General features: G+C 41.3%; 3 protein-coding genes across 3 annotated transcripts; 2 read left to right on the top strand and 1 right to left on the bottom strand.

Annotated features, from left to right (window-relative positions):
• Positions 1–1,941: 1,941 nt before the first annotated feature.
• LOC140366130 (E3 ubiquitin-protein ligase TRIM21-like) lies at positions 1,942–6,384 on the bottom strand. Its single transcript, XM_072452802.1, has 4 exons — positions 6,292–6,384; positions 4,785–5,456; positions 3,464–3,643; positions 1,942–3,285 (listed from the first exon to the last, which is right to left on the bottom strand). The coding sequence occupies exons 2-4, from the start codon at positions 5,445–5,447 to the stop codon at positions 2,476–2,478; spliced, it is 1,653 nt and encodes a 550-aa protein (XP_072308903.1). The 5' UTR covers positions 5,448–5,456; positions 6,292–6,384; the 3' UTR covers positions 1,942–2,475.
• Positions 6,385–8,432: 2,048 nt separating this feature from the next.
• On the top strand, positions 8,433–14,520 carry mcrs1 (microspherule protein 1). The gene is made up of 13 exons (XM_072451593.1): positions 8,433–8,579; positions 9,206–9,344; positions 9,555–9,719; positions 10,096–10,205; positions 10,276–10,384; positions 10,463–10,601; positions 10,699–10,774; positions 11,193–11,221; positions 11,301–11,393; positions 11,704–11,786; positions 11,860–11,947; positions 13,594–13,721; positions 14,409–14,520. Exons 1-13 carry the CDS (start codon positions 8,434–8,436, stop codon positions 14,493–14,495), a joined length of 1,392 nt encoding a protein of 463 aa, XP_072307694.1. The 5' UTR covers position 8,433; the 3' UTR covers positions 14,496–14,520.
• Positions 14,521–17,223: 2,703 nt separating this feature from the next.
• suox (sulfite oxidase) lies at positions 17,224–24,417 on the top strand. The gene is made up of 5 exons (XM_072451594.1): positions 17,224–17,301; positions 18,990–19,063; positions 19,548–19,752; positions 20,390–20,701; positions 22,020–24,417. The coding sequence occupies exons 2-5, from the start codon at positions 19,014–19,016 to the stop codon at positions 23,253–23,255; spliced, it is 1,803 nt and encodes a 600-aa protein (XP_072307695.1). The 5' UTR covers positions 17,224–17,301; positions 18,990–19,013; the 3' UTR covers positions 23,256–24,417.

Here is a 24,417-nt window from a genome sequence, read left to right on the forward strand (position 1 = left end):
TGAGACACTGCTTCCCCTTCCTGAGGCGCCGGACGGTTTGCCAGAATTTCTTTGGTGCCGACCGATAGTCCTCCTCCATGGCCTCCCCGAACTCCTCCCAGGCCCGGGTTTTTGCCTCTGCGACAGCACGAGCCGCGGCTCGCTTGGCCTGCCGATACCCGCCGATGACCTCTGGAGACCTACAAGCCAGAGTGGCCTGATAGGCCTCCTTCTTCAGTCTGACGGCATCCCTTACTTCCGGTGTCCACCACCGGGTTCGGGGGTTGCCGCCACGACAGGCACCGGAGACCTTGCGACCACAGCTCCGAGCAGCCGCATCAACAATGGAGGCGGAGAACATGGTCCAACAAGATAACTAATTATATGTTTTAATATGTTTTGGGCGCATGGCAACCGATCGACTGGTGGTTTGTGATGTCAGCGTGCAGTCAATTGGGTGGCCTTTCCCATCAAACTCTTTAGTATCCGTAACTGTGTTCTCTACAATTATCTGTTGTTTGAATTGGTTTTATGATTTTGTGTTTTGGTAGAATATTGTTTTTGCAAATGGCAGCTTGTTGTGTAAATAGTAAAGATTTAAATTGTATCCTAGACGAGGCGAGCTATTTCTATTTAGTGTCATGATTTTGTTAACGTTCTTAGCTTGTCACGCGTGTATATTTTTTATTGATTATTAAACGTTTTTATAAGAATGTTTTCTGTTTGTCGTCATTTTCGGATCATTTTGAAACAGGTTTTTGGCATCTTTATGTGGACTTTCTGTAAGTTTTTTAAAGAGGCGCTAGGTAACGTTATCGCTTTGCCCGGAATGTTCCGCAGTAAGGCATTAAACGTGTCATAAGTGGTGGAAAGTTAGAAAGTACACATCTCATGTATCAGTGCTTTTACTTGAGTTCATTTTACAGTTGATAATTTTCACTTTTACTCCACTTAATTTAAAAAGTCAAAAGAGCCTCAAGTAGCTCTGGAGTTCAGAGTTTGAGTTTAACGAGTTTTTCTTGCTCCTTTATCTTCTACTTTAAGTCCATGTGGGTTCTAACATTTTTTTCTAATTATGGCTTCGTTTGGCGTGACAGTCCCGGTGGTATATGTATATATATATATATATATAATATATATATATAATATATATATATATATATATAATATATATATATCAGTCAAGGGACAACTCGTGAAGAAAAATGTTATAATAAAAGATTTCTAGCTGAGTTCTACAACAGAATCCCTCTGTGACGTCATCAATAAGCGACACATTCCATACACACAGGTGTTATCGTGTGTCATTACTACTCAAATTATGTGATTTCTATGTATTTTGACCCTTGTTAACATGGGTGGAGGTAAATGGTTGCTAGGTGACAACCTCTTTCCATGTGCAACCAGGAAGCAACATTATAAACGTCACAGAAATGGTCAAACTGGGGAGAAAATGGGCAAAATCTTTAGTATAACCTTGAATATGAGCACAATCTCTGTGTATGTTTTTAGTGAGGTGTGTAAAAGCAGCTTCTGACTTCACCGTTTCATGTTTTTCCAAGGTATTTGTTTGGTAAAAGCCCCGGTGGTTAACAGACGCGGGACAGGCACGTTTAACGCCACACACCACACATTCCAGGAACATCTTGATGGAGATAAGCGGGTGACAGAACAATTGCACCTTTAAATATTTGTTCAGTCCATGCCCGCAGCTCAGGCCAAACATAATTTTCACAGTAAAAGTCGGGTCCCGTACTCTACCGTGTTCTAGGAAGTCAAAGTATAAAGTTCTTGTGTGGTAAGTTGCAGTGTTGGGTCGATGCTGGGGAACAGGATCTGGGAAACTTGGGACAAACTGTCAACATTTACCTGTGTCGTCTTTAGAAACTGTTAATTAAAGGGTTTCTTGCCTTGGCATTTGACTTTTGTTTTTCATTTTAATGTTTAGAAATAATGAATAAATAAAATCAATCAAACTTTATTGGTACGGCACGTTACAGCTGAGCCAAAGTGCTTTCCATAATCCAAAACAAGTCAAAAGCGATAGTAGTAATAGAGTAAACACACAATACACCGCACCGAAAATCACAAAATAGTACATTATAAAAAACGTTTCTCTCATAAACAACATAAACAATTCTCAATCACCAAAATAAAATGAACTTAAACCTGAACTGGGGGCGCCAAGATCAGCGCACCTTTTCATTAAACATAAAACGACACAAACATAAAATGAACACACACTATTATCAAATTTAGCCCAAACGGTATTTTCGCAATTTTTCAAACGTCCATTATAATGTCGGTCCGGTCCTTGACTGTTGCTCCATTTCTTTGTGATGGCCATTTCCCTGTAGGTAAATCGTGCTTCTCCAAAGGTATCCATCTATCGCGTCCAAGGCAGGAGTTCTGAGGCCCAAATACATTGCTCTGAAGTCGCCATGGCTGAAAAGAATCTGCGACGCTTTGTTAATCTAGAACACTTCCAACCAAACCCTATTCCATCATGGGCCATTTGGTCGGCCACGTCAGCCGTCTGGCACTGGCACTGCCGCCGCCACCCGTGTTTTGACACAAGACGAGAGGAGCGAAGTTCCCGTGAGAGAAGTGACCGGGACTGCAGATCAGGCGGAGACGTTCCCCAAACCCGGACCCGCCGAAGGAGTGGATCAGCGCCGCGTTTTCGACGTCGTAAAAGGAAACGCAGCCCTCCTCGTAGTCCACGAACACTCCGATCTTCTCCGGCTTACCCTTCGGAGAGAGGGGGATTTCCACGCCGGCGTTCGCAAAGTAGTTATTGTTCTTCAGACCTATCGTCCAGACGCCGTTTTGGGGGTCTAGTTTCAGCCGCCCCTTCTTGTTCACGGTCTCTTTGGCCACGCCTAAAGTCCACCCGGTCTTCCCTCGCACCTCGGCCTCAAAGTAAACGTTTTCGGCGAAACTTGGCCGGCCCAGGACAAAGAAATCGTCAAATCTGTCCGCGCCGTTGAGCACCTTCTGCTGCTCGATGCTGTGGTTGACCTGCACGCCGTTCGGGTGCACGGCGAGCTGAGGGTGGGCCGTGCCTCCGTCCAGCGTCACCGGGGTCTCGAATCGCCTCACCCTCCTCAGCTCGCCTTCGAACATCTCTCGGGTGGTTTTGTTGAACTCCACCTCGAGTTTGGACAGAGCCCGCGCCACGCTTCCCTCGAACGACTGCGCGCTGGCACTGGCACCGGTCCAGTCTTTCATGCGAGGGATCGGCAGCAGGTTCTTGGCGTTTTGGAGGACTTGCAGGTGGTCGTTTGATTGGGAAAGCTGTTCCACCTGCGAGTGACACGAACTTCGTTAGTTATTTCGGTGATAAAGTTACAATAGACGCTTGATTAGTTTTTTCTGAATTGCTTGTACAGTTTCTAATAAATGCAGGTTGTAATGACATAATTGTTTTTTACACCACAGCGTTTGGATTATTTATTTTTCTCAGATGTTCTCAGAATCGTACCTGTGATTGTCTGGTCTCCAGCTCAGAGATCTCCAGCTCCAGGTCTTGGATGAGGCCTTTAGCTCGGCTCTGTTTCTCGTTGACTTCCTGGACAAGATCGTCCAGCGCTCGGTTCAAAGCCTCCCTCAGAGCGGTGAAGACCATCAGCCCCACCGACATCTCCGAGTCGGCGCTTGAGGACTGGAGCGAGAAAGAGGAAGAAAGTGACTCTGAGATGCCACTCCCAGTCGTAGCTGGGGTTTTGGCATTTGCACATTTTGAGTTGTTGTTGTTTTGATCATTTGTGGCACCTTTAATGGATCGGTTAAATGGGATTACACGAGTCAAATAACAACGGTATGAATTTTTAGATCAGTCAGAAAGTTCAATTTGGTTCTAGATGGAATGGAATTGTATAATTTCACTGTTGCTTGATTGCACACACAAAAAAGTGAATTATTTTTGCCTGCTAAAGCTAATTTTTGCCCCTTCTGTCCCATTTTTCATTGACACCATATGTATTATGTAAAAAGTGACAACATTCAGGGTTGTAATGTTTTGCTTCTGTTTTCCCAATCTCTCGTCGTGCGTCGTCACGACGGTTGTGATTGATAAAAATTCTAAATTATACGGTGTTATTGCGGGGATCAATGAGCTTAAAGCGCATACATGATATTTTTGTTTTTTTCTAATTATGACTTTGAGTTTGGTGTGATAGTCCCTGCTGTAAATGTTTATCAGAGAATTACATCATCGTCAAGTGGCAGTTTGTGAATAAACATTGAAAAACAAATGTTGAAAATTACAGGAAGTGCAGCTGAATCCCTCTGTGATGTCATCAATAAGCGACATTACATCCAAAATGGAAGAGAAGAGTCGGACTGCAGTCGATGCTGAGTGGAGCTCCGCATCCGATTTGAGTTCACACTAATACCTAACCTTACCGAACTTAACCTTTTCGCTATCTTGAAGTGATAAATTATATTCCGTTTTTAATTTTTTTTTATTGATGTGACGACCTGGAGCCAACGGCACCGCAGTGACGCGCAGTAACAGTCACATCGTAAGTCATCTTGATTTTGGCCCTTGTTTACAATATGGTTGCTAGGTAACCTCTATTTATGTCACATCTGCTGCTCATGTCCAACCAGGAAGTAACATCATAAACCGCACCGAAATGGTTAAATTGGGATAAAATAAGTCATTTTTTTTGTAAAATCTTAAATTATAATCATGTCCGCTGCTTTTTAGTCAAATGCACAATAATTTCAACCCCTCTTTTTCTACAATTTGAAGTCATCACCCTTTAGCCAACGCTGATATTTTCTGCAAAGCCACTGACCTCCACAGAGCGGCGCACTTCCTCCATCTTCCCCTTTCTCGTTTGGATCATCATGTCCAGTTTACGCTGGGTCCCCGCGAGCTGCAGCTTCGTCTGATCGGACGCCTTGCTCAGTGGCGCCACCTCATGGCCGCTGTGGCGACGCACGCACTGCGAGCAGAAGCACACGTCGTCGTTCTTGCAGTACATGTCCAGCACTTTACCGTGATCGGGGCAAACTTTTTCATCTAGGTTTGACTGTGGTAAAGCCAGCGTGTGTCTTTGAAGCGCAGGCACAGTTTCATGCGGCGAGAGATGCTCGTCACAATAAGACGCCATACAAACCAGACACGATTTTCGCGCTGCCGATTTGGGCGGGGAGCAAAGATCGCACGCTACTTCTCCTGGTTTCGCCTCTTTTTTGGTCTTGTTTTTGCGCTTAACAGATCGTTGGAAATTCTTGGATATTTCGGAGATGAAGGTGTTGATTTTGAGCTCTGGTTTGGTTATGAAGTGCTGGTTACAGTTGGGGCATCGGTAAAGAACCTTGTCAGCCCAGTTTTGCTCGATGCAGCCCTTGCAGAAGTTGTGTCCGCACTGCAGAGACGTGGGCTCGTTGAAGACGTCCAGGCAGATGGAGCAGCGGAACTCGTCCTCAGACAACTGACACACGGCGGTGGCCATGTCTATGCACTGAGAGGCAAAGAGAAATAGACGGTTAATTAGGACAGAACAAGATCTTTTTTTTTTTTTTTTAGGGGATTTTTGGGGCTCCGTATCTCATGCACTGTCCCAAATACATAAAAAACTGAGTAAAAATAAGTAATTAAAGTAAGATTTTGTTGTTTAGTTGAACCAACAAACTTATTAAAATGTATCTGTAAATTTAGATGATTCCATTGTATCAAACACACGACAGAACAAGATTTATTTATTTTCTTTTGGGATCTTAGGGCTCCGTATCACATGCACTCTCCAAAATAAAAAAAATAAAAAAGTGAATAGAAGTAATTAAAGTAAGATTTTTTTTTGTTTCGTTAAACCAACCACTTTTTAAAAATATATCTGTAAATTTAAATCATTCCATTGTATCAAACACTCAACAAGATTTATTTATTTTCTTTTGGAATTTTAGGGGCTCCGTATCACATGCACTGTCCCAATCAAATAAATACATTATTAAGTAAAAAGAAGTAATTGAAGTAAGAGTTTTAAACAATGAAATGCCGTCTTACAAAGTTTATAGTCGAACCAACCAACTTCTTAAATGTAAAATTAAATCACTGGACTGCTGATAGTGACAGATAATTAGTATTGGTGCGGGGGGCGAGCTGAACAAAGTAGCAAAGATATTATCTATTTATGATCAAATTATTAAATATAAGACGTATTCCTTGCAGCAAAAAGTCTGTATTGTATTGTCAACTTCAAACCCATGAAGTATTTAAACTATTTTCCGAATAATGAACAAAAAAAATGTCCTTCCACTCTTGTAACGCAAACTTAACTTAAATAAGCTTGTACTCACAGGGTTGAATTGCAGATTAGCTGAAAGTTTCCAAACTGTAAAAGCAAATCACTAAACCTTTTCTCAGCTTTTTGAATTCTCGTCTGCGTGTTCTTTCTTTCGATTTCAGATTATATTAGTCACTTACAGCTCAGGTGTGGCCAATGCCCGGAACAAGCCTTATTTATATTTATGACCAGCACAACCTGTTCCACGCCTTCCTCATTCCTCCATTCCTCCTTGTAGTAAGTTTTCTCACTTAGATCATTCCCAGCAGGTGCATGTGCGAGTGTTCAGCTGTGGAAGAAACTATGTACTTTCTGTCCAGTTATAAAAATGTAGTGAAGTATAAGTATCCACCACTGTCTGCACCTGTTTAACCAGCATTTAAGGTCAGGTTTATTTGTACAAACTGCCATCACTACCCCAAATTGGTGAACCGATACATTTTTGCACAACAATTGAATAAATACATTAATATTACAATGGGCAAATTCATTCTATTGCAGTTAAAGCTACAGCGACATTGTAAGAAATGCATTTCTGAAGCTTTCATTAAAATGTCACTGTAAATGTCAGAGGTGTTTGTTTTTGTCTGGAGGTGCCCTCGATCTCAGGTCTGCAGGTCTGTCCAGTTTATGTTGGTTTGTTTTGACCATGAACAGAGGTGGGTCGTACTCAGGTCGTACTCAAGTCGTACTCCGGTAAATTTATTTTAAGTAACAATACTCTCACTTGAGAAAATGTAATACTATTACATCTTACATTCTATTGCATCTTGCATTCAAATATGATGCATGAAATATTTAATTTTATATAAACAATATATTGAAAATAGCCCCCAAAAAATGTTTTTGCAGTCATAAGTTAATAATACAGAAATAAATAACTATTTTACATTTAACCAATATACTTGAAAACAATTATTTTAATGTGGATTATTCCCTTTTTGTGAAAACTATATTTAACTGCTTTTCCTCTCCCTTTGATGTTTCTCTGTGGGGTTTTAATATTTTTTTAAAAACTATGCCTTAAAAATCACAATGTTTTTTTCTAAATTAAAATCACAATCCAAACAAAAAATAATCATATTTGAATGTTGACGTGTGGCTCATTAGTAATAAAAGTGTGGCTGGTCTTGTGGGTAAATACATTTGAGGACAGACCACGCGGGGGCGATAACGCGTCATAGAAAACCACAGAAACAGTGAGTTAGCAGGTTAGCATGTAGCATGTAGCCAGCACACAGCACAGTAAGCTAATGACGTGTAAATATATCAGAAGGAACTCATTTTACTCAGTATTTGTGGATTGAGCAAAGCGTGGAAATTAAGAAAGGAAATTAAATCGTAAAGGTAGGTTAAGATCCGCTCTAGTGAAACTGATCTTATCTTTTCAATGCTAGGGAAGCTCTGATGCTAGCGATGCTAACGCTAACTGCCTATTTGAAAAACGTTTTGTGCTTAAACATATTTCACTCTCTTCTTCCAACTTATTAAACCAGGTCGCATTCTAGTCTATATATGATGTTAAACTGACAGCAGTCACCTAAATAGTCATAAAACCTAAATAGCTGATAATGCGCCCCTGTTCACGTTGGTGTTAGCATTAGCATTAGCTGCTACATGTAAACAAAAGCCTCAGCAGGTTTTAGCCTGAACAATCTATTTGTTTTACACATTACTGATCACTTCAGAGGTCTATCCACGTATTATGTATGAATAGTCAAAACATTTAAGTCATTAATGACACAGATATGTGTGCAAAGTGTTTGTTTTTATGTGTTTATTGATGATCTATGACATTACATTGTGAAAATGAACCATTATATATTGTTATTACGATTTTATTAGTTTAGTGTATATATTTAATTGAACATGGCGAATTCTGTGAGGGCTTTTTGTGTGTGTGTTTTTTCAATATCCCCTGGAGTTCATGTTCTTTGTACCATTTGAGGACTTGTTCTCATTTAAAAGACATAATATTTAGTTTTAAATTGTTAAATGCTACGGCAACATTCCTAATTTTTCATAATCCTGAAACCAGTGGAGAGATTATTATTCTCTTTTCACACATATTTATTTTATTGTTTATTTTCTTAACTGTCTTTATTCTGCTGCTTTCATAGTTTGATATGTCTGTTATTGGATTTCCCCTTTGCAGATGCAGGCCGGTGACCCCGGGGCCGGAGCTGCTCTGACCGCCGCTCAGAGCCGATCGGAGGATGAAGAGTCTCTCGTGAAAGATCTGAAACGATCTTCCACACAAGCTTTCGGAGGCAGCGTCCCCAAACGCAGAAGCTCCTCCAGGTTTGGGATAGGTTTTTGTCTTCTTTAGCATAGTTCGATAGAGCTGCCACAAACGATTAGCTTAGTTGTCGTCTAGTCAAATGATTATTTATTTTGTACTTTGAATGACATTTTAAAAAAAAGAATCTGTATGGTCCTGTTAACGATTACAATCAACAAAATACAGCAATTATGGTTTATAGTAGACTAGACATGATTAGTGAGAGTTATTAGAGTTAGTGAATGGCAAATGAAGCTCTTTAGAAAGTCTATAGATTCTATAATATGACCTTAGTTTAAAAAATATAAATATATAGTTTATAGATTAATTTCAACAAATTAATTAATTGTCAGCAGATGTGTTATTCAAATCACCATTTTCCTGGATTATACAAAGACTCCACATCATTTTTTCTAATTAAATTTTCTGGTTATTTTTAGCCTATGAGGAAATTCTCTTCTATTATTGGGAAATATTGATTTGACTAAATAAATGTGGTCCCACTAAAATGATCTAACTCGAGTGGAAGTAAAACATTCTCAAGTGAATATGATTGTTGTTATTCACTGTTACCGCTCTTTTCTTTTTGTGGTATATTTTTTAAATCTTGCATCTTATATTCTCGGTCTTGTTTCTTTCTTCTCAGGTCGATAAAGAGGAAGAAGTTTGACGATGAGCTGGTGGAGAGCAGTTTGGTGAAGTCGTCCACTCGAGTCAAAGGGCCTCCGCTCATGGAGCCGCTGCGGTGTCCGGGCAGCGAGCCTTCGTCCAGCGAGAAGAAGAAGGTACCACTGCTTTACTCTATACTTCGAGCCCTCGACCATTTTCTGAACATCTTTACCCTCTCTCCTCACATCACGTCGTTCCTGGCAAATAAAGCTTTTAGGCTTGAAAAACTTGGAATGTCATTTTTGAGATATTGCAGGGCCTTATTTTTCATCAAACAGCATGTAACAGCCAAATTCTGCTTGAAAAGCCTGAAATGTCTTCTTCAGATCACAAAATTGGGCGCGACTCTCACTCCTCCGCTCACAATGATGCTGAACCCACCTCCGATGGCCAAGCGAGTGAAGAAGAGCAAACAGCCGATGCACGTCACCAAAGACCTCGGCCGCTGGAAACCCACGGACGACCTGCTGCTCATCAACGCCGTGCTGCAGGTCTGAACGCGCAATGCCACGTCGTCATTCACAAAACTACAGCTGTAACGATCATTAGGCCGATTTATCCAGCGTCGTGTGCTGGCGTCCCGGTGCAGGCTCAAACCACTCGAGCTTCTGCAGAGCTAATCAGGCTCAGCGGTGTCGTAGAGCAGCACGTCCACGTTTGTTTGACACTGGACTATAAATCAGCCTATCAAAAATCCTCCACCAGAATCACCTCAAATACAAACCTGTAGTTGTGCAGCAGACCTTTTATGATTAGATTCTGAGCCTGAATAAAGCTGTGATAGAAAACTCCACCCAAAGTCCTTCATCTTTCCAGTGCTGATAAGCCTAATAGCATAAATATGTTCATTTTGTGTTTGTTTTGCAGACGACAGACCTGACCTCGGTCCATTTAGGCGTCAAGTTCAGTTGCAGATTCACGTTAAGAGAAATCAAAGAAAGATGGTACTCTCTGCTCTACGACCCGGTCATCTCAAAGTGAGACATCCGTTGTTATTTATTGTAATGAGTGTGTCATTTATCGTTTTAATTGGATATATGTGTATAGACTGGCCTGGCAGGCGATGAGGCAGCTCCACCCAGAAGCCATCGCGGCCATTCAAAGCAAAGCCCTTTTCAGTCAGGGCGAGGAGGCTCTTCTGGCCAGGATCGGATCTGTGAGTTGTTCGTGAACGTAGTCCAGTCATTACCTCCTAAAGCCACTAGATGTCACTGTTTCTGTGTTTTGTTCCTAGACCAGTCAGCCCAAACTAGACGTCTTCCAGGATCTACTCAATAAACACCCGGGAGTTTTTCACCAGTCTCGCACTCCCAAGAGTCTTCTGGTGCACTGGCAACTGCTGAAGCAATACTATCTGCTCGACGACCAGAGCGGTACGTCCAAACAAGTTACTCACACTTTTTATAGCAAGCTCCGGTCCGAGCTCTGGTCCGAGCTCCGGTTTTTAATTGAGTATTATATCTGTTACAGTTCAGCCTCTGCCTAAAGGAGACCAGGTCCTCAACTTCTCCGACGCAGAACAGATGATCGATGACGTCAAGTTAAAGTAAGAAAAGTATAGGATTTCAACCCCTCACTGTGCTGTGCTTTTACAGGTTTGTTTACACATGTTTTTAGTGATCTATGTTTATCTTCAGTCATAATTTGAGCCGTGAAAGTAAAAAGAACAGCTGGACCTGTATTGAATCTGTGAGTCATGATGGCCAAATGAAGCCTCATGAACCATTTGAAGCTTTGAGCCAATTGTATCAATACACCAGTCGATTCTGAGCACAGTGTTTCATCTGCTCCATTACGCCACCATCTGGCATATTATAGAGAAAAACGCACAAATAAATGAACCTCTGCACGTCTTTAAATTATGTGACAGACCTTGAGAATGGCTTGATTTAACAAATGGCTGCAGCCGTAATTTGAACCTCTGCAGATGATTGCGTCTGACCAAGTTTATGTGGTGTTCACAGAGAGAGCAGAGACGAGGCGCTCGAACACGGTAAACTATAACTGTTCACTGCACTTTCATAACAATAAAACACACAACAGAAAATCATTTAATCTTTTGTGTCTTTCAGAGCTGATGGTTTCTGACCGTCATCAGAAAAGAGAGATTCGACAACTGGAACAGGAGCTGCCGCGGTGGCAGGTTTTAGTGGATAATATCACAGGTAACAACGTTTACACACATGAAATACACAACACACACAAGTGGTGGATTCAATCAATATATTCCCTATATTGCTTCCTCAGTCTGGCATTAAACGTATCTATTCTGCATTTATTGAATTATTGGACATTTTATTGCTAAAACATAATTTGAAAAACATCTGTGCCGACTGAGCTGCTCGTCTCCATGGAGATACAGTAGATACAGATAATTTTAATGTCATTCTGTGGAACATTCTAGGCCAAAGCAGCGACATCATGAAGACAAGACTGTGGAGCATAAGTTACATATTTCTGCATGTTTATTTACAGGAATGAGTATGCCAGACTTTGACAACCAGACTTTGGCCGCTTTACGAGGGCGAATGGTGCGTTACCTCATGCGGTCCAGAGAGGTGAGCAAACACAAAGCCTCTGTGGTCCTCACAAAGTGGCACTGCGCTATTTATTGTCCTCGTCTTTGTGCAGATTACACTGGGCAGAGCCACTAAAGACAAACAGATTGATGTGGATTTGTCACTGGAGGGTCCGGCCTGGAAGATATCCAGGAAACAAGGTGATAATGTCACAAGGGTACAACTTATACTGTAGAATGACTGTAGAACTACTATAGAACTACCGTAGAACCACTATAGAACTACCGTAGAACTGCTATAGAGCTACTATAGAACTGCTATAGAGCTACTATAGAACTACCGTAGAACTGCTATAGAGCTACTATAGAACTACCGTAGAACTGCTATAGAGCTACAATAGAACTACCGTAGAACTACTATAGAACTACCGTAGAACTGCTATAGAACTACCGTAGAACTGCTATAGAACTACCGTAGAACTGCTATAGAACTACCGTAGAACTGCTATAGAGCTACTATAGAACTACCGTAGAACTGCTATAGAACTACCGTAGAACTGCTATAGAGCTACCGTAGAACTGCTATAGAGCTACTATAGAACTGCTATAGAGCTACTATAGAACTACCGTAGAACTGCTATAGAGCTACTATAGAACTACCGTAGAACTGCTATAGAGCTACAATAGAACTACCGTAGAACTACTATAGAACTACCGTAGAACTGCTATAGAACTACCGTAGAACTGCTATAGAACTACCGTAGAACTGCTATAGAGCTACTATAGAACTACCGTAGAACTGCTATAGAACTACCGTAGAACTGCTATAGAGCTACAATAGAACTACCGTAGAACTACTATAGAACTACCGTAGAACTGCTATAGAACTACCGTAGAACTGCTATAGAACTACCGTAGAACTGCTATAGAGCTACTATAGAACTACCGTAGAACTGCTATAGAACTACCGTAGAACTGCTATAGAGCTACCGTAGAACTGCTATAGAACTACCTAGAACTGCTATAGAACTACCGTAGAACTGCTATAGAGCTACTATAGAACTACCGTAGAACTGCTATAGAACTACCGTAGAACTACTATAGAACTACAATAGAACTACCGTAGAACTACTATAGAACTACCGTAGAACTGCTATAGAGCTACTATAGAGCTACTATAGAACTGCAATAGAAAAAGCTATTCAACTATATTTCACATTGAGACAGAGTTTCCGTAGGGCCCTTGTCTGGGGCCCGAACTAATAAACTGCGCCACCATTTTATTATAAGCAATATCCACAAACAACTGACAGTGGTACAATTGAACAGAAATCATTTGTTTCACTGATTTTAAATACAAGTAAAACAATGTATATAATAAAAACAGGACTAAAACCAACCCAGTGTCAATCAATAACCAGACTTTAACTGGAGCGGATCAGAGCAGCAGATCTAGAACTAGACCTAGTCCTGAACCAAGACTAAACATAAATCTTAATATATCATAAATCTAAACATAGATCTTAAACATAAATTACAATAACATCGGATTCAGTTCACGTTATTAGCATAGTTCAGAACTGCGCTAACCCAGTGCAACAGGGACAAACTCAGCTGTCCGACCATATTGCTTAGTGGCCCAGGTTTGGCCCGCAGGCCGCTAGTTGACTAGCCCTGTCATAGAATGTACTTTTCAACACAAAATATGAGTAGTTTGTTTAATATTATCATGTGGTCTTATACTATTTCTCATATCGACTAGGACCATTCTAAAAAACATTCAGGAATGGTCCATTCTGGTCTTAAGAAATTCTATAGAAGTAAATATACGTGTTTGGATTTTTCAGGTATTATTAAATTGAAGAACAACGGCGATTTCTTCATTGTGAACGAGGGACGACGACCGATTTACATCGACGGAAGACCGGTTTTATCTGGCAACAAGTGGAAACTCAACAACAATTCAGTGGTGGAGGTCAGTCCTGACGCCAACACAGAACAAGCACTAACCCAGGACTAACCCAGGACTAAACCAGGACTAGACCAGGACTAGACCAGGACTGAACCAGGACTAATCCAGGACTAATCCAGGACCAAACCAGGACCAAACCAGGACCAAACCAGGACCAAACCAGGACCAAACCAGAACTAAACCAGGACTAAACCAGGACCAGACCCGGACCAGACCCGGACCAGACCCAGACCCGGACCAGACCCGGACCAGACCCGGACCAATGAGAACCAAAAACGGGACTAAAATCACTACAAATATAATCCAGCTCTAAGATAAGAACACACCAACAAGGAACAAGGAACCGTCATGATCCCAACATACATAAGGAAATAAGTTTTTATCTTTATCTTTACATCTTTTTAATAGCTTGTATTTAGATAATACAGTATGATAAAACAGTCCAAATCACTCTTCTTCCTCTAAATCTGTGCGCGGTGATATGAAAGAATATGCTCTTCCTCATTCATTCCGCTCGGAGCCACTGGATCCTCGTTTCTGATTGGTCAAAGAGTCATTGTGGTCTTATCTGTAATTTAACCAGGTTCTGAGGAAACTGATACTGTTTGTAGTGCAGACCTTTTGTCACAATTGCGACTAAGCCAACCTCACTAAATACTAACGTCACTATATTTGTTGTGTTTGTTCCAGATTGCGGGTCTGCGGTTTGTTTTCCTCATAAACATGGAGCTGATATCTCTAATAAAAGCTGAAGCGGCCAAAATCGCCCAGCAGTGAACTCAAGGATGTGATTGGTTACGGTTAGGACATTTCTGTTGTCATTGTAGAACGCTTCTTTATGTATCTGTCTGTATATTCTGTAGTAAAACCTTTTTAAAGAAAATAAAAGTGTCTCACACATTTCTGTGTCCATCTCACGGATCTATTACCGTATTTTTCGGACTATAAGTCGCACCGGAGTATTAGTCGCACCAGCCAAAAAATGCATAATGGAGAAGAAAAAAACATGTATAAGTTGCCCTGGAGTATGAACTGCAGTTGCAAGTGTGAAAACGACACATAATATCACATATAAGTCGCCCCGGAGTATAAGTATAAATATAAGTATAAGTCGCACCCCGGCCAAAACTGAAAAATGGTGTGACTTATAGTCTGGAAATTATGGTATATATTCCATACATTAATGTTTGTGTTCAGTAGTGAAATAACGGGAGTGTTTGCCCTGGTTAAACTTGGATTGACTTCAACATTGAACTGGAATTGGTTTTATTAATTAAGTACATATAAACCTCAATATGACAGGTTAAACTGCACATTTCACTAAAACATCATTATATTTCAGATTTCACTAAACATTTTGCCTATTTGTCCATTTTTGTAAAGTTTATAATTGTACTTCCTGGTTGGACATGGGCAGCAAACATGACACAGGTAATTCATAAGATAAGATAAGATATTCCTTTATTGTCCCACATGGGGACGTTTCATTGATGCAATGCAGGAAGATACAGAGGTAGATACAGAAGAAAAGAACAGATCACTTATAGGAAGTTTGAAAAACACTTTCAGTAGAAGATCTCCTATAAACAAAAACTCCCATAGACAAAACCTCCCATTACCCAACAAGGGATGGAGGGGAAAAATAATGAAGATAAAAATAATAAATAAATAAATACCATTGCATGTGATCATGACAGTAATTGCACATGAATATGTTTCACGACGGCACATGGATTGCACATGAATTTCACAGTAATTGCACATGAATCACGACAGTAATTGCACAAATGACGGAATTGCACATGGTTAGGTCAGTATTGCGAGTGTTCAGGACTAACAGTGTTTGTTATATGTTGTTGTTCCACAACTGTTACCTAGCAACCAGTCTGTAAACGAGAGACAAAATACATATAAATGACACGACAGTTATGATTTGACAAATATCAATACCATATGACCTTTATTTTGTTGAATGATGATTTAAACGGTCAGAAAAGTGTCAGATAAGCATTTTGATGACATCACAGAGGGCTTCTGGTTTAAAACTCTTTTTTTCTCTCAACTTTTCTTCTCAAATTGCCATTTAACGAAAGAAAATATATGTATATTTACCGCAGGTTCTATCCCACTAAACTAAGTCATGATTAGAAAATAAATAAATAATTCAAGTCAAGTCTCCATCAGGTTTAACTGGGCCTAACGTGCACTCGCCCTAAGAATCTGGTCCATATTCTGAACCCAAAGTCCAGACCAAACCTGGGTCTTGAACTGGGACTCAAACGGTCCATCACTTTGGCAGGTCCTTTCACCTCATTACACACCACCACAGGAACAAACAACGTACAGTGTGAAATGTGTACTCAAGGTGTGTGTGAAAACGCCTTTTGTGTGAGGAAAGATTGTGGCTGCTGCCCGCATCTTGACCTTAAGGAACTTTTTGATTGCTCCATGCACGTCTGAGTCTTGCATTTGAGACTCGAGTGCTCGTTTTCACCTATCTCCGCCCACATCCCTGAACTTAGTCGTGATAAGTCAAAACATTCAGACTTTTAGGATTAAAAATATCCTGTTTTTCAACAATAAAACATGTAACGTATGAAAACCTGCTACCATGGCGGCCCACCAACTAATTTATGCTAAAAACAAGCGGAACATAAAGTCTGTATAATACTTTATGTTAATAATATTGTTCTAAACTTTTTAAACTGTAATTGCATTCTATTCTATTGTATTGAATTAATTAATTACAATATAGATTGTTTAAATGTACTCTTCTTTCAGTTAGTCCTTTGATCTGTGCTCCAAATATGAAAAATGGTCCCTTTCAATATGAAGGTTATGTTTTTATTACGATTTTTTTTTGGACAGTATTTTTTTTACATCAAATTTTATTATTTTTTTACATTTAATTGTTTTGACATCAAATTATTATTTTTTTTTACATCGAATATTTTTTTTTTTTACATTGAATTTCAATTTTTTTTTTTACATTGAATTTCAATTTTTTTTAAAAATCGTATTTATATACAATGAATATTTTTACTAGACTCGATGTAAAAAAATAAATAATTCAATGTAAAAAAAAAAAGCACAAAATAACCTTCATACTTTCAAGTTATCATGGGGCTTCACATTTTTGTTTATTTATTTGTACCTTCTCGCTTTTCAAAGTATTTTCTAATGTTCTAGTTAAATTGTCAGATTTAAGTCTATTTTGACAGTTACTTAGTTTCTTTGTTGATTGCGCATGTGTTTATTTTCCTGCATCGCCGTAGCAACAGTAGAACATTGCGGGACAAATAAAGATCGTTTTATTTTATCTGAATAGAAGAAACTCTGCCTATCACGTCACGTATTATTTTTGGATCCACTCTGACAAAAAATATGGCAAAAATAAATAAAGAAAAGAAAAAGTTAACCTGATTAACAGCGTCATTGTTTCGCAGCAGCCAATGAAACCTCGCCTTTGCGTCACGTGTCTGTAGAGCCACTCCGCATGCTCCGCGGACGCGTGTGCGCAGAGTGCCGCAAACGTCAGGACACTGCGCTGCACTTTTAGGAGCTCTTGAGTCGAACTTCATGAGTAAGTACTTATTTCACTCCACAAACTCAAAAGCACGCGCCACTTTGTTCTGACCGTTTTATCCGTTTTGGGCGGCGCGGCTACCGTCAAGCTAACTTAGTAACCTCGCAATTTCTCTACTAACTGTACGCTTTTTTCTTAAATTGTGTTCTAGTTTGTCATGCAGCTTTTTACTCTCTAACACGTCCGTTGCAATCGATGTTTTACTTGTTTTTATTGCAGAAACTCGCCTGCGATGACAGCACAGCGTCACCTCGGGCGACTTTACGACCCTTTCTTGTGCTAAAAATCGTGACTTTTTTTAAACCAACAAAATCCTGGTTATTTATTTTATGATGTGTGGGAAAGGTGGCAGACAGTAGCTCTTTTCTGATAACCTCTGCTAATCTGAACCACGTCCCGAGGCGATATTAGGCTCGTTAAGCGTTTAGATAACAAACATTTCACGACACCAAGATGATTAGGAACATAAACCCATAAAAACTTGATGTGCGGAATTGGCGTTAAAGCTTTGGAATTGCAGTGTGCGTGTTGTTTTTTGGGTGTAATAAACGTGGAAACATTTCTAAACATCCAAAAACCGCGTTAAAAAGTATTTGCTGGGAGAGTAAACAGCAGCGCCTTCACGCCCCCAACGCGGATTGGCTGAACGGGCGCGTCGGTGTCCTCTGATTGGCGGAGGAGGTGTATGACGTTTACGCTTATTTAACGCGAAAAATAAAGACTTAAAACTAAATAAAAATGAATATATAATAAGTTTTCTTCAGTTTTAGTGTTTTGTCAGTTTGGTGGAAGAATAATTTGATTTTGGTACTTAAAGGCTCAGTACATCATTTTACCAAAATAAATATATTTATTTTTATTTTACAATTAATTTCATTTTGGCTGTTCTTTTTTATTTTTAATTGTCCTTATTGTGAGCAGGCTCTTATCTCCACAAACCGGATTCATACTTGGCCTGTAGAAACTTCCCCCTATTATGCTATTATGTTCCACAATATGGCACAAAACAAATCTATCATCTCTTTCTTGGAGAAGGTTCAGAACAATGGTTTGAATTTTCCACTTCCACTTCCAAACTATTCCGGATCAAGCAGTAGAAAAAAGGTGAAATATGCACAACATAACTTTTCTGGAGGTGTTGTTGCTTTGCCTGGAATTACATTGTGCACTTTTTCATGTTAATCCACTGCATAAAATCACAATAAAAGGCATATTTTCAGATGTTTTACACATTTTGTATAAATAATTTGCTGTGATGAAATCCTTTAAAGGAAGTTAATGAATACGTTTAAAAAATGACCTAAATGATATATAGTCTTGTCGAAGAGAAAAGGTAAAAGTGGCTGTGAGTGTAATCTGACCTGGACTGTCTGGAAGTAGAGATGTTGTTTATAAAAGATAAATACAATACAAATACAAGACTAACTTATGAATATACAGAGGGTGTGTTTGTGGCAGGGTTCAAACTGTTTGTACTTTCTCACTTACAGATCGCATATATTAAAGTTTAAAGTGTGTAAGTCCCTCTGATTGAGCTGGACTTTTCACACAAATGTATCTAAATGTATAATGTACAGAGCCAATAAAACCAGACTTCCTTATGACGCTGACATCATGGAATATTTACACGTTTGCTTTCTTCTGTGTTTCTGTGTTTTTCTAATGCTTCCGTCGTCTTTGTCCAGTTAAAACCTCCAAACATAAGTGAGATGCTGCTGCTCCGCCGCTGTCCTCGTCTGACCCGACTCTGCTCCGTCAGGTAAACCACCTTCACCAATGACCACTTTGGATACGACAGTCAATCATAAATATACAACCACAAATTCATTACATTTAATCGATGAATTGTGCTTTGAATGCACTCTTACCGGGCTCTTAATGCTCTTCAACAGAGGCTTTTAAAACTTGAATCACATAATAAATAATAACCAAGCATATTCTTAATCTATTTAAATCTGTGTGTATTTCAATGGAATAGCGATGAAAAAGGGAAAGTTTGACAAGTTTATTCAATTAAATTTATTTTTGTAACGCGCAAAATCAACAGCTTTTTTTCCACTCATTTTAAAACAGAACTATATATATATATAATTATATATATATAATTGTGATTTCAATTATGACCCAAAAAAGTCAAATATGGTCTCTTTTTCATAAGCCAGAATGGCTAAACTCTGTGTCTTTTAAAGCGCTGAACAGTTTGCTACATAAGTGATAATTATTGTTGTGAATGGTTTGGTCAGACACGCGGCGACTCCAGCCTTGGCCCCGTGTGCAGTCCCATGTTCGGCCCCGTACGCTGCCCCGTACGCTGCCCCGTGTGCGGCGCGCTTCAGCAGCGACACAGACTTCAGAGAGTCCAGATGGAGCCGGCGCTGGACTCATGCTGCGGCCGGACTCTTAGCCGGGACCGGGGCCGTTCTGGCCTACGCGCTCCACCAGCACCAGGTCTGTGTGAGCAGTGATGTGTCACGTGTGAGTGCGGGGTTAGCATCAGGGACGTCACCGTTTAACACTTTAGCCTAACGATGGTTGCAAGGATAAACATCGCAATTTAATGATTATTTGGATAATCAATGACAAATCGTGGCCAAAACAATACAATCCCACATTTTCTTTCTTTCTCATGTTTTTTTAACACATCGCCTCTTCTCAATGTGTGACCTGCTTTATCAAATCAAACATTTTCTGAATGAGGCATTGTGCAGTTGTTGTGCAGTTTGGGTCAGATACGTCAAAAATGTAGTCATTTTGAGAACTTTATTGATCTAATAATCGGCAGGACGTGTCTTCAGTCAACTTCTGCTCTATTTACGAATAATGATATTGTTCTTACAGTTTCAACACGTCATTATGAGTTGATTAAACAATTTACTGTATTTTCAGCACTATAAGGCGCACTTAAAAGCCTTTAATTTCCTCAAAAAACAACAGTGCGCCTTATAGTCAAGTGCGCCTTATATATGAAAATATTTTGACAATAGACCATTCATTGACCGTACGCTTTATAATCCAGTGTGCCCTATAGTGCAGAAAATACGGTAATTAGCTTAAATTGAATATTTTTTATCTCCTTCTTTTTCAGGCTGAGAAAGCAGATGCTATCACTGGACCGCCTGTCGACAAGCTCCCCTCCTCTTCCCCTTCTTCTTCCCCTTCCTCTTCCTCGTCGTCGTTGCCGGTTTTCAGCCAGGAGGAAGTGTCCCGCCACCGCTCTCTGGAGGACGGGGCATGGGTCACGTTCAAAGGGGGCGTGTACGACATCACGGAGTTCGTGGCCATGCACCCCGGCGGAGACAAGATCCTGATGGCAGCAGGTGGCGCCGTCGAGCCGTTCTGGGCCTTGTACGCCGTCCACAACCAGGAGCACGTGCTGGAGATACTGTCGGCGTACAAGGTAGCGCGTCTATCATAGGTGCAGTGTGTAACGACGCTGGTGGCGGGTCCGCAACCTGCTCGTCTCCGGTCAGTTTAATGCTACGTAGTGGGACGTTCCAGGCGAAGCGGTGACAAGTCACATAACTCGAGTATGGGCTTGTACGACGATGCGCTTTCCCCTTTGTTTTGACCCAGTAAGAGTTAATGTTTGTGTGAAGCACGTGACCTTTCTGAACTTTACCTGGTTTTGACCTTGTGGCTGGATCTCGCTTCTGTTCCGCGTGATTGGACGGCTTAGGATTTGAGGCGTTCTCTGAGACGTTGTGGACAGAAACGGGGCCGTGTTTAGCCCCAAACATGAAGCGACCGTGCAGAAAGGACAGACGTGTTTGTGTTTAAGCTCGTGTCCTGCACAAAGCAGCAGGGAAGCAATTAACATTTACCAACAATGTGTCATAAGATCACTAATAATGCAAAGATACTCTATATTGATTAAACCATTTTCAGTCATTTCTCCACTGATTTGATTCGACCACAGTTGAATACTCCAACATTTCCATATATTTATTAAAAAAACAAGCTTTCCGGATGAATCTGAAAGGATATAGAGTCCGTAAAGGTCGCTGCAACTGATTTTTATCGTCTTTACAGGTGTAATTAAAGGCGGTATGGACGATTTTTCGGCGATTTGAGAACGCAGGCGGAAGTGCGCACGCGCACTCCCCCGTGCGGACCGATACAACACACGTGTGTTTGTTTATTAGCGCAATGGAGCGCATCACATCGCTCGTCTCCCGTAGATTTCTGTCCACTTCTGCGTCAGCTCGAACTGTCTTTCTCCGTCTTCATTTTGCCCCGTACACTGAGAGAACTATATTATGATAGAGCCATGCGCTTAGGCACGCGGAACGTGGGGACGAACCTGACGCAGCTGCATGTGAGCGGTAGGTGCGTTTTATGATTGATACGTGGCAGGACAAATGATTTATCCACGCCACGAGGAAATATGATAAAAAATTTGCTGAAAAAAATCGTCCATACCACCTTTAACAGAAAACATTTGTGGCAATCCACACCACACGATTGGATTCAGACAACACACAGCCTTGTCCTTATGACCCTAAGAGCTGCTTTTGCAATATATCTGTACCAATTTATTATGTGTTAATGAACCAAAACATAACTCTAGACATGGGTTACTACAGGGACAATAACGTGATTAGTCAAATACCATTCCCTTTGAACCTGAACTAAAAATACAAGAAAGAAGTTGGATCCTTGTGTGCACGCTCCATGGTTTACGAGGACTCTAATTGCCTCTTCGTTCTTCCGTCCAGGTCGGAGAGCTGAGCGTCGAGGACCAGAAGAAACAGCAGCACCTGAACCCGTCGGACCCCTTCTCCGCCGACCCCGAGCGCCACCCGGTCCTGCGCATCAACAACCTCAAGCCGTTCAACGCCGAACCGCCGCCCGAGATCCTCACCGAGAGCTACGTCACACCCAACATGCTTTTCTTCAAGCGCAACCATCTGCCCGTGCCCCACGTCGACCCGGCCGCCTACGAACTCCACGTGGAAATCCAGGGAGCGAGCGCCGAGCGAGGAGGTACGCTTTCGTTGACTCTGGACGATTTGAAGACCAAGTTCCCCAAGCATACGGTGACGGCGACCATCCAGTGCGCGGGGAACAGGCGGTCGGATATGCACAAGGCGAAGCAAGTCAAGGGGCTGAACTGGGGGATCGGCGCCATCAGCAACGCGACTTGGGGCGGGGCGAAACTTCGAGACGTCCTACTAGCCGCCGGCTACAGTCCCGACGACGCGAAATGGGCAAAGCACGTCCAGTTCGAGGGACTGGACCAAGACGTGGGAGGGACGACGTACGGAGCGTCGATCCCGCTTAAAAAAGCCCTGAGCGAAGACGGCGATTGTTTGCTCGCCTACGAAATGAACGGCGAGACGTTGCCGGCGGATCACGGCTTTCCCATCCGCGCCATCGTCCCGGGAACCGTCGGCGCCCGCAACGTGAAGTGGCTCGGCAAGATCGTAGTCAGCGACGTGGAAAGCAGTAGCCACTGGCAACAAAACGACTACAAGGGGTTTTCGCCGAGCACGGACTGGGACACGGTGGACTACAAAACGGCTCCCGCCATTCAAGAGCTGCCGGTTCAGTCGGCGATAACCGTACCAGCAGATGGCGCCGTGGTGGACCGAGACGACGAGGAAGTTCTGCTGAAAGGGTACGCGTGGAGCGGCGGAGGACGGGAGGTCGTGAGAGTCGACGTGTCCATAGACGGCGGCAAGACGTGGCAGACCGCCCAGTTGAAGGGCTCGGATGAGGGCGGGACGGCGGAGGCGGCGGCCCCTCCTCCCGGTCAGGCGTGGGCGTGGAAGCTTTGGGAGCTGACGGTGCCGTTGCCCGAGGACGAGCAGGAGATGGAGGTGGTGTGCAAAGCGGTGGACAGCAGTTACAACATGCAGCCGGACTCCATTCTGCCCATCTGGAACCTCAGGGGGGTTTTGAGCAACGCGTGGCACAGGGTCCACGTCAAGATAGACGAGGGCGGGGAGTAGGCGGGGCTTCGGATGGTGCCACGCCCGGTGCCACGCCCGACGATGCGGGCGGAGCGTAGACGAGTGTGGAAGCGGTTTGATTTTGAAGGTGCTGTGCCTGAGTTTGACAGTTTTAGAGTCTTAAAAAGGTGAAAAACAGAAGTAGTTTGTTTTAAAGGCATCGCTCCGTTACCTAATGCTTTCTGAGGATTATTTAAATTATTCTTAACTTAAAAGATAAGTTAGTGTATGAGCTCTTTTCATAACTTCGGGAAAGGGCGAGGATGAGATCGTGATTCTGATTTTATTTATTTTTTTCACCGTATTGATCAATTAAATACTTAATTTTCTGTTTTTATGTCGTGATAAAAAGTTTAGGCCTTTTTAGACGCATTCCTCTTTATTTTTTATTCAAATGTTCCTACATTAATTCTTTTGACCACGTGGTGTGTTGCACAAACCTGCTAAGTGGCGTACCCGCTCTGTGCTGCCCTCTGCTGGTCTCCTCACATGTGTAGAACGTATTTGTTGTTATTTTTAATTAAATGTCTCAAACGTTGTTCTGTTGAAGCAGAGACTAATACAGTATTTTAAAGTAATTTGAATATTATCTCTGAATATTTTGCAGTTACTAGTGCAAAGATAATTCATGATTTTCAAGGCCAAACGTTTTATTATTCAAGCTGAAGTGGATGTTTTAATTCACATTCGTAAATATGATGCAAACGGTTTTATAAAATAACATAACATTATTACTATCATTATTATTATTTTGAATCACGTTATTGCAGGAACTAAAGTTGGAGATAAATGCTACTAAACGCACAAACTTGGTGTCATATATTCTGCATATGTCTTTTTTAAAAGTTTTTATTTCAATTTAGTGGACATTTTTAACTGACTCAAGATATGTGATCACTTTATACATTTGGGAACCACAATCGGGTGAAATGTAATTAAAAGACACGTATAAACCACAATTAAGCTGTATTCAAATTCAAATATCACTTTATTTAAGGTTTGTGAATTGTTTACTGAAAAAAAAGTTACTGTTTTGACCCATTTTACATCTGGAATATCGACAAATATTAATTCTTTCATTTCATATTTTTGAATAAACTCGCATGGTTTATAGATCAGGTTGAATAAGGAAATACTTTTCATTGGCATATATACATTGTGA

The sequence above is a fragment of the Eucyclogobius newberryi genome, unplaced genomic scaffold, assembly GCF_026437365.1.
Source record: "Eucyclogobius newberryi isolate DKJ021-1_F unplaced genomic scaffold, fEucNew1.0.hap1 SCAF_19, whole genome shotgun sequence".
Taxonomy (NCBI): Eukaryota; Metazoa; Chordata; class Actinopteri; order Gobiiformes; family Gobiidae; genus Eucyclogobius; species Eucyclogobius newberryi.

Excerpts from the sequence above, each read along its gene's own strand:
- mcrs1 (XM_072451593.1), top strand. The coding sequence starts at position 8,434 with ATGCAGGCCGGTGACCCCGGGGCCGGAGCTGCTCTGACCGCCGCTCAG. Across the intron at positions 11,394-11,703 it reads TTTAGTGGATAATATCACAG|GAATGAGTATGCCAGACTTT; the intron begins GTAACAACGTTT and ends GTTTATTTACAG. Across the intron at positions 11,787-11,859 it reads ACCTCATGCGGTCCAGAGAG|ATTACACTGGGCAGAGCCAC; the intron begins GTGAGCAAACAC and ends GTCTTTGTGCAG.
- LOC140366130 (XM_072452802.1), bottom strand. The coding sequence starts at position 5,447 with ATGGCCACCGCCGTGTGTCAGTTGTCTGAGGACGAGTTCCGCTGCTCC. Across the intron at positions 3,644-4,784 it reads AAGTGCGCCGCTCTGTGGAG|TCCTCAAGCGCCGACTCGGA; the intron begins GTCAGTGGCTTT and ends TTCTCGCTCCAG. Across the intron at positions 3,286-3,463 it reads TGGAGACCAGACAATCACAG|GTGGAACAGCTTTCCCAATC; the intron begins GTACGATTCTGA and ends TGTCACTCGCAG.
- suox (XM_072451594.1), top strand. The coding sequence starts at position 19,014 with ATGCTGCTGCTCCGCCGCTGTCCTCGTCTGACCCGACTCTGCTCCGTC. Across the intron at positions 19,064-19,547 it reads ACCCGACTCTGCTCCGTCAG|ACACGCGGCGACTCCAGCCT; the intron begins GTAAACCACCTT and ends TGGTTTGGTCAG. Across the intron at positions 20,702-22,019 it reads AGATACTGTCGGCGTACAAG|GTCGGAGAGCTGAGCGTCGA; the intron begins GTAGCGCGTCTA and ends TCTTCCGTCCAG.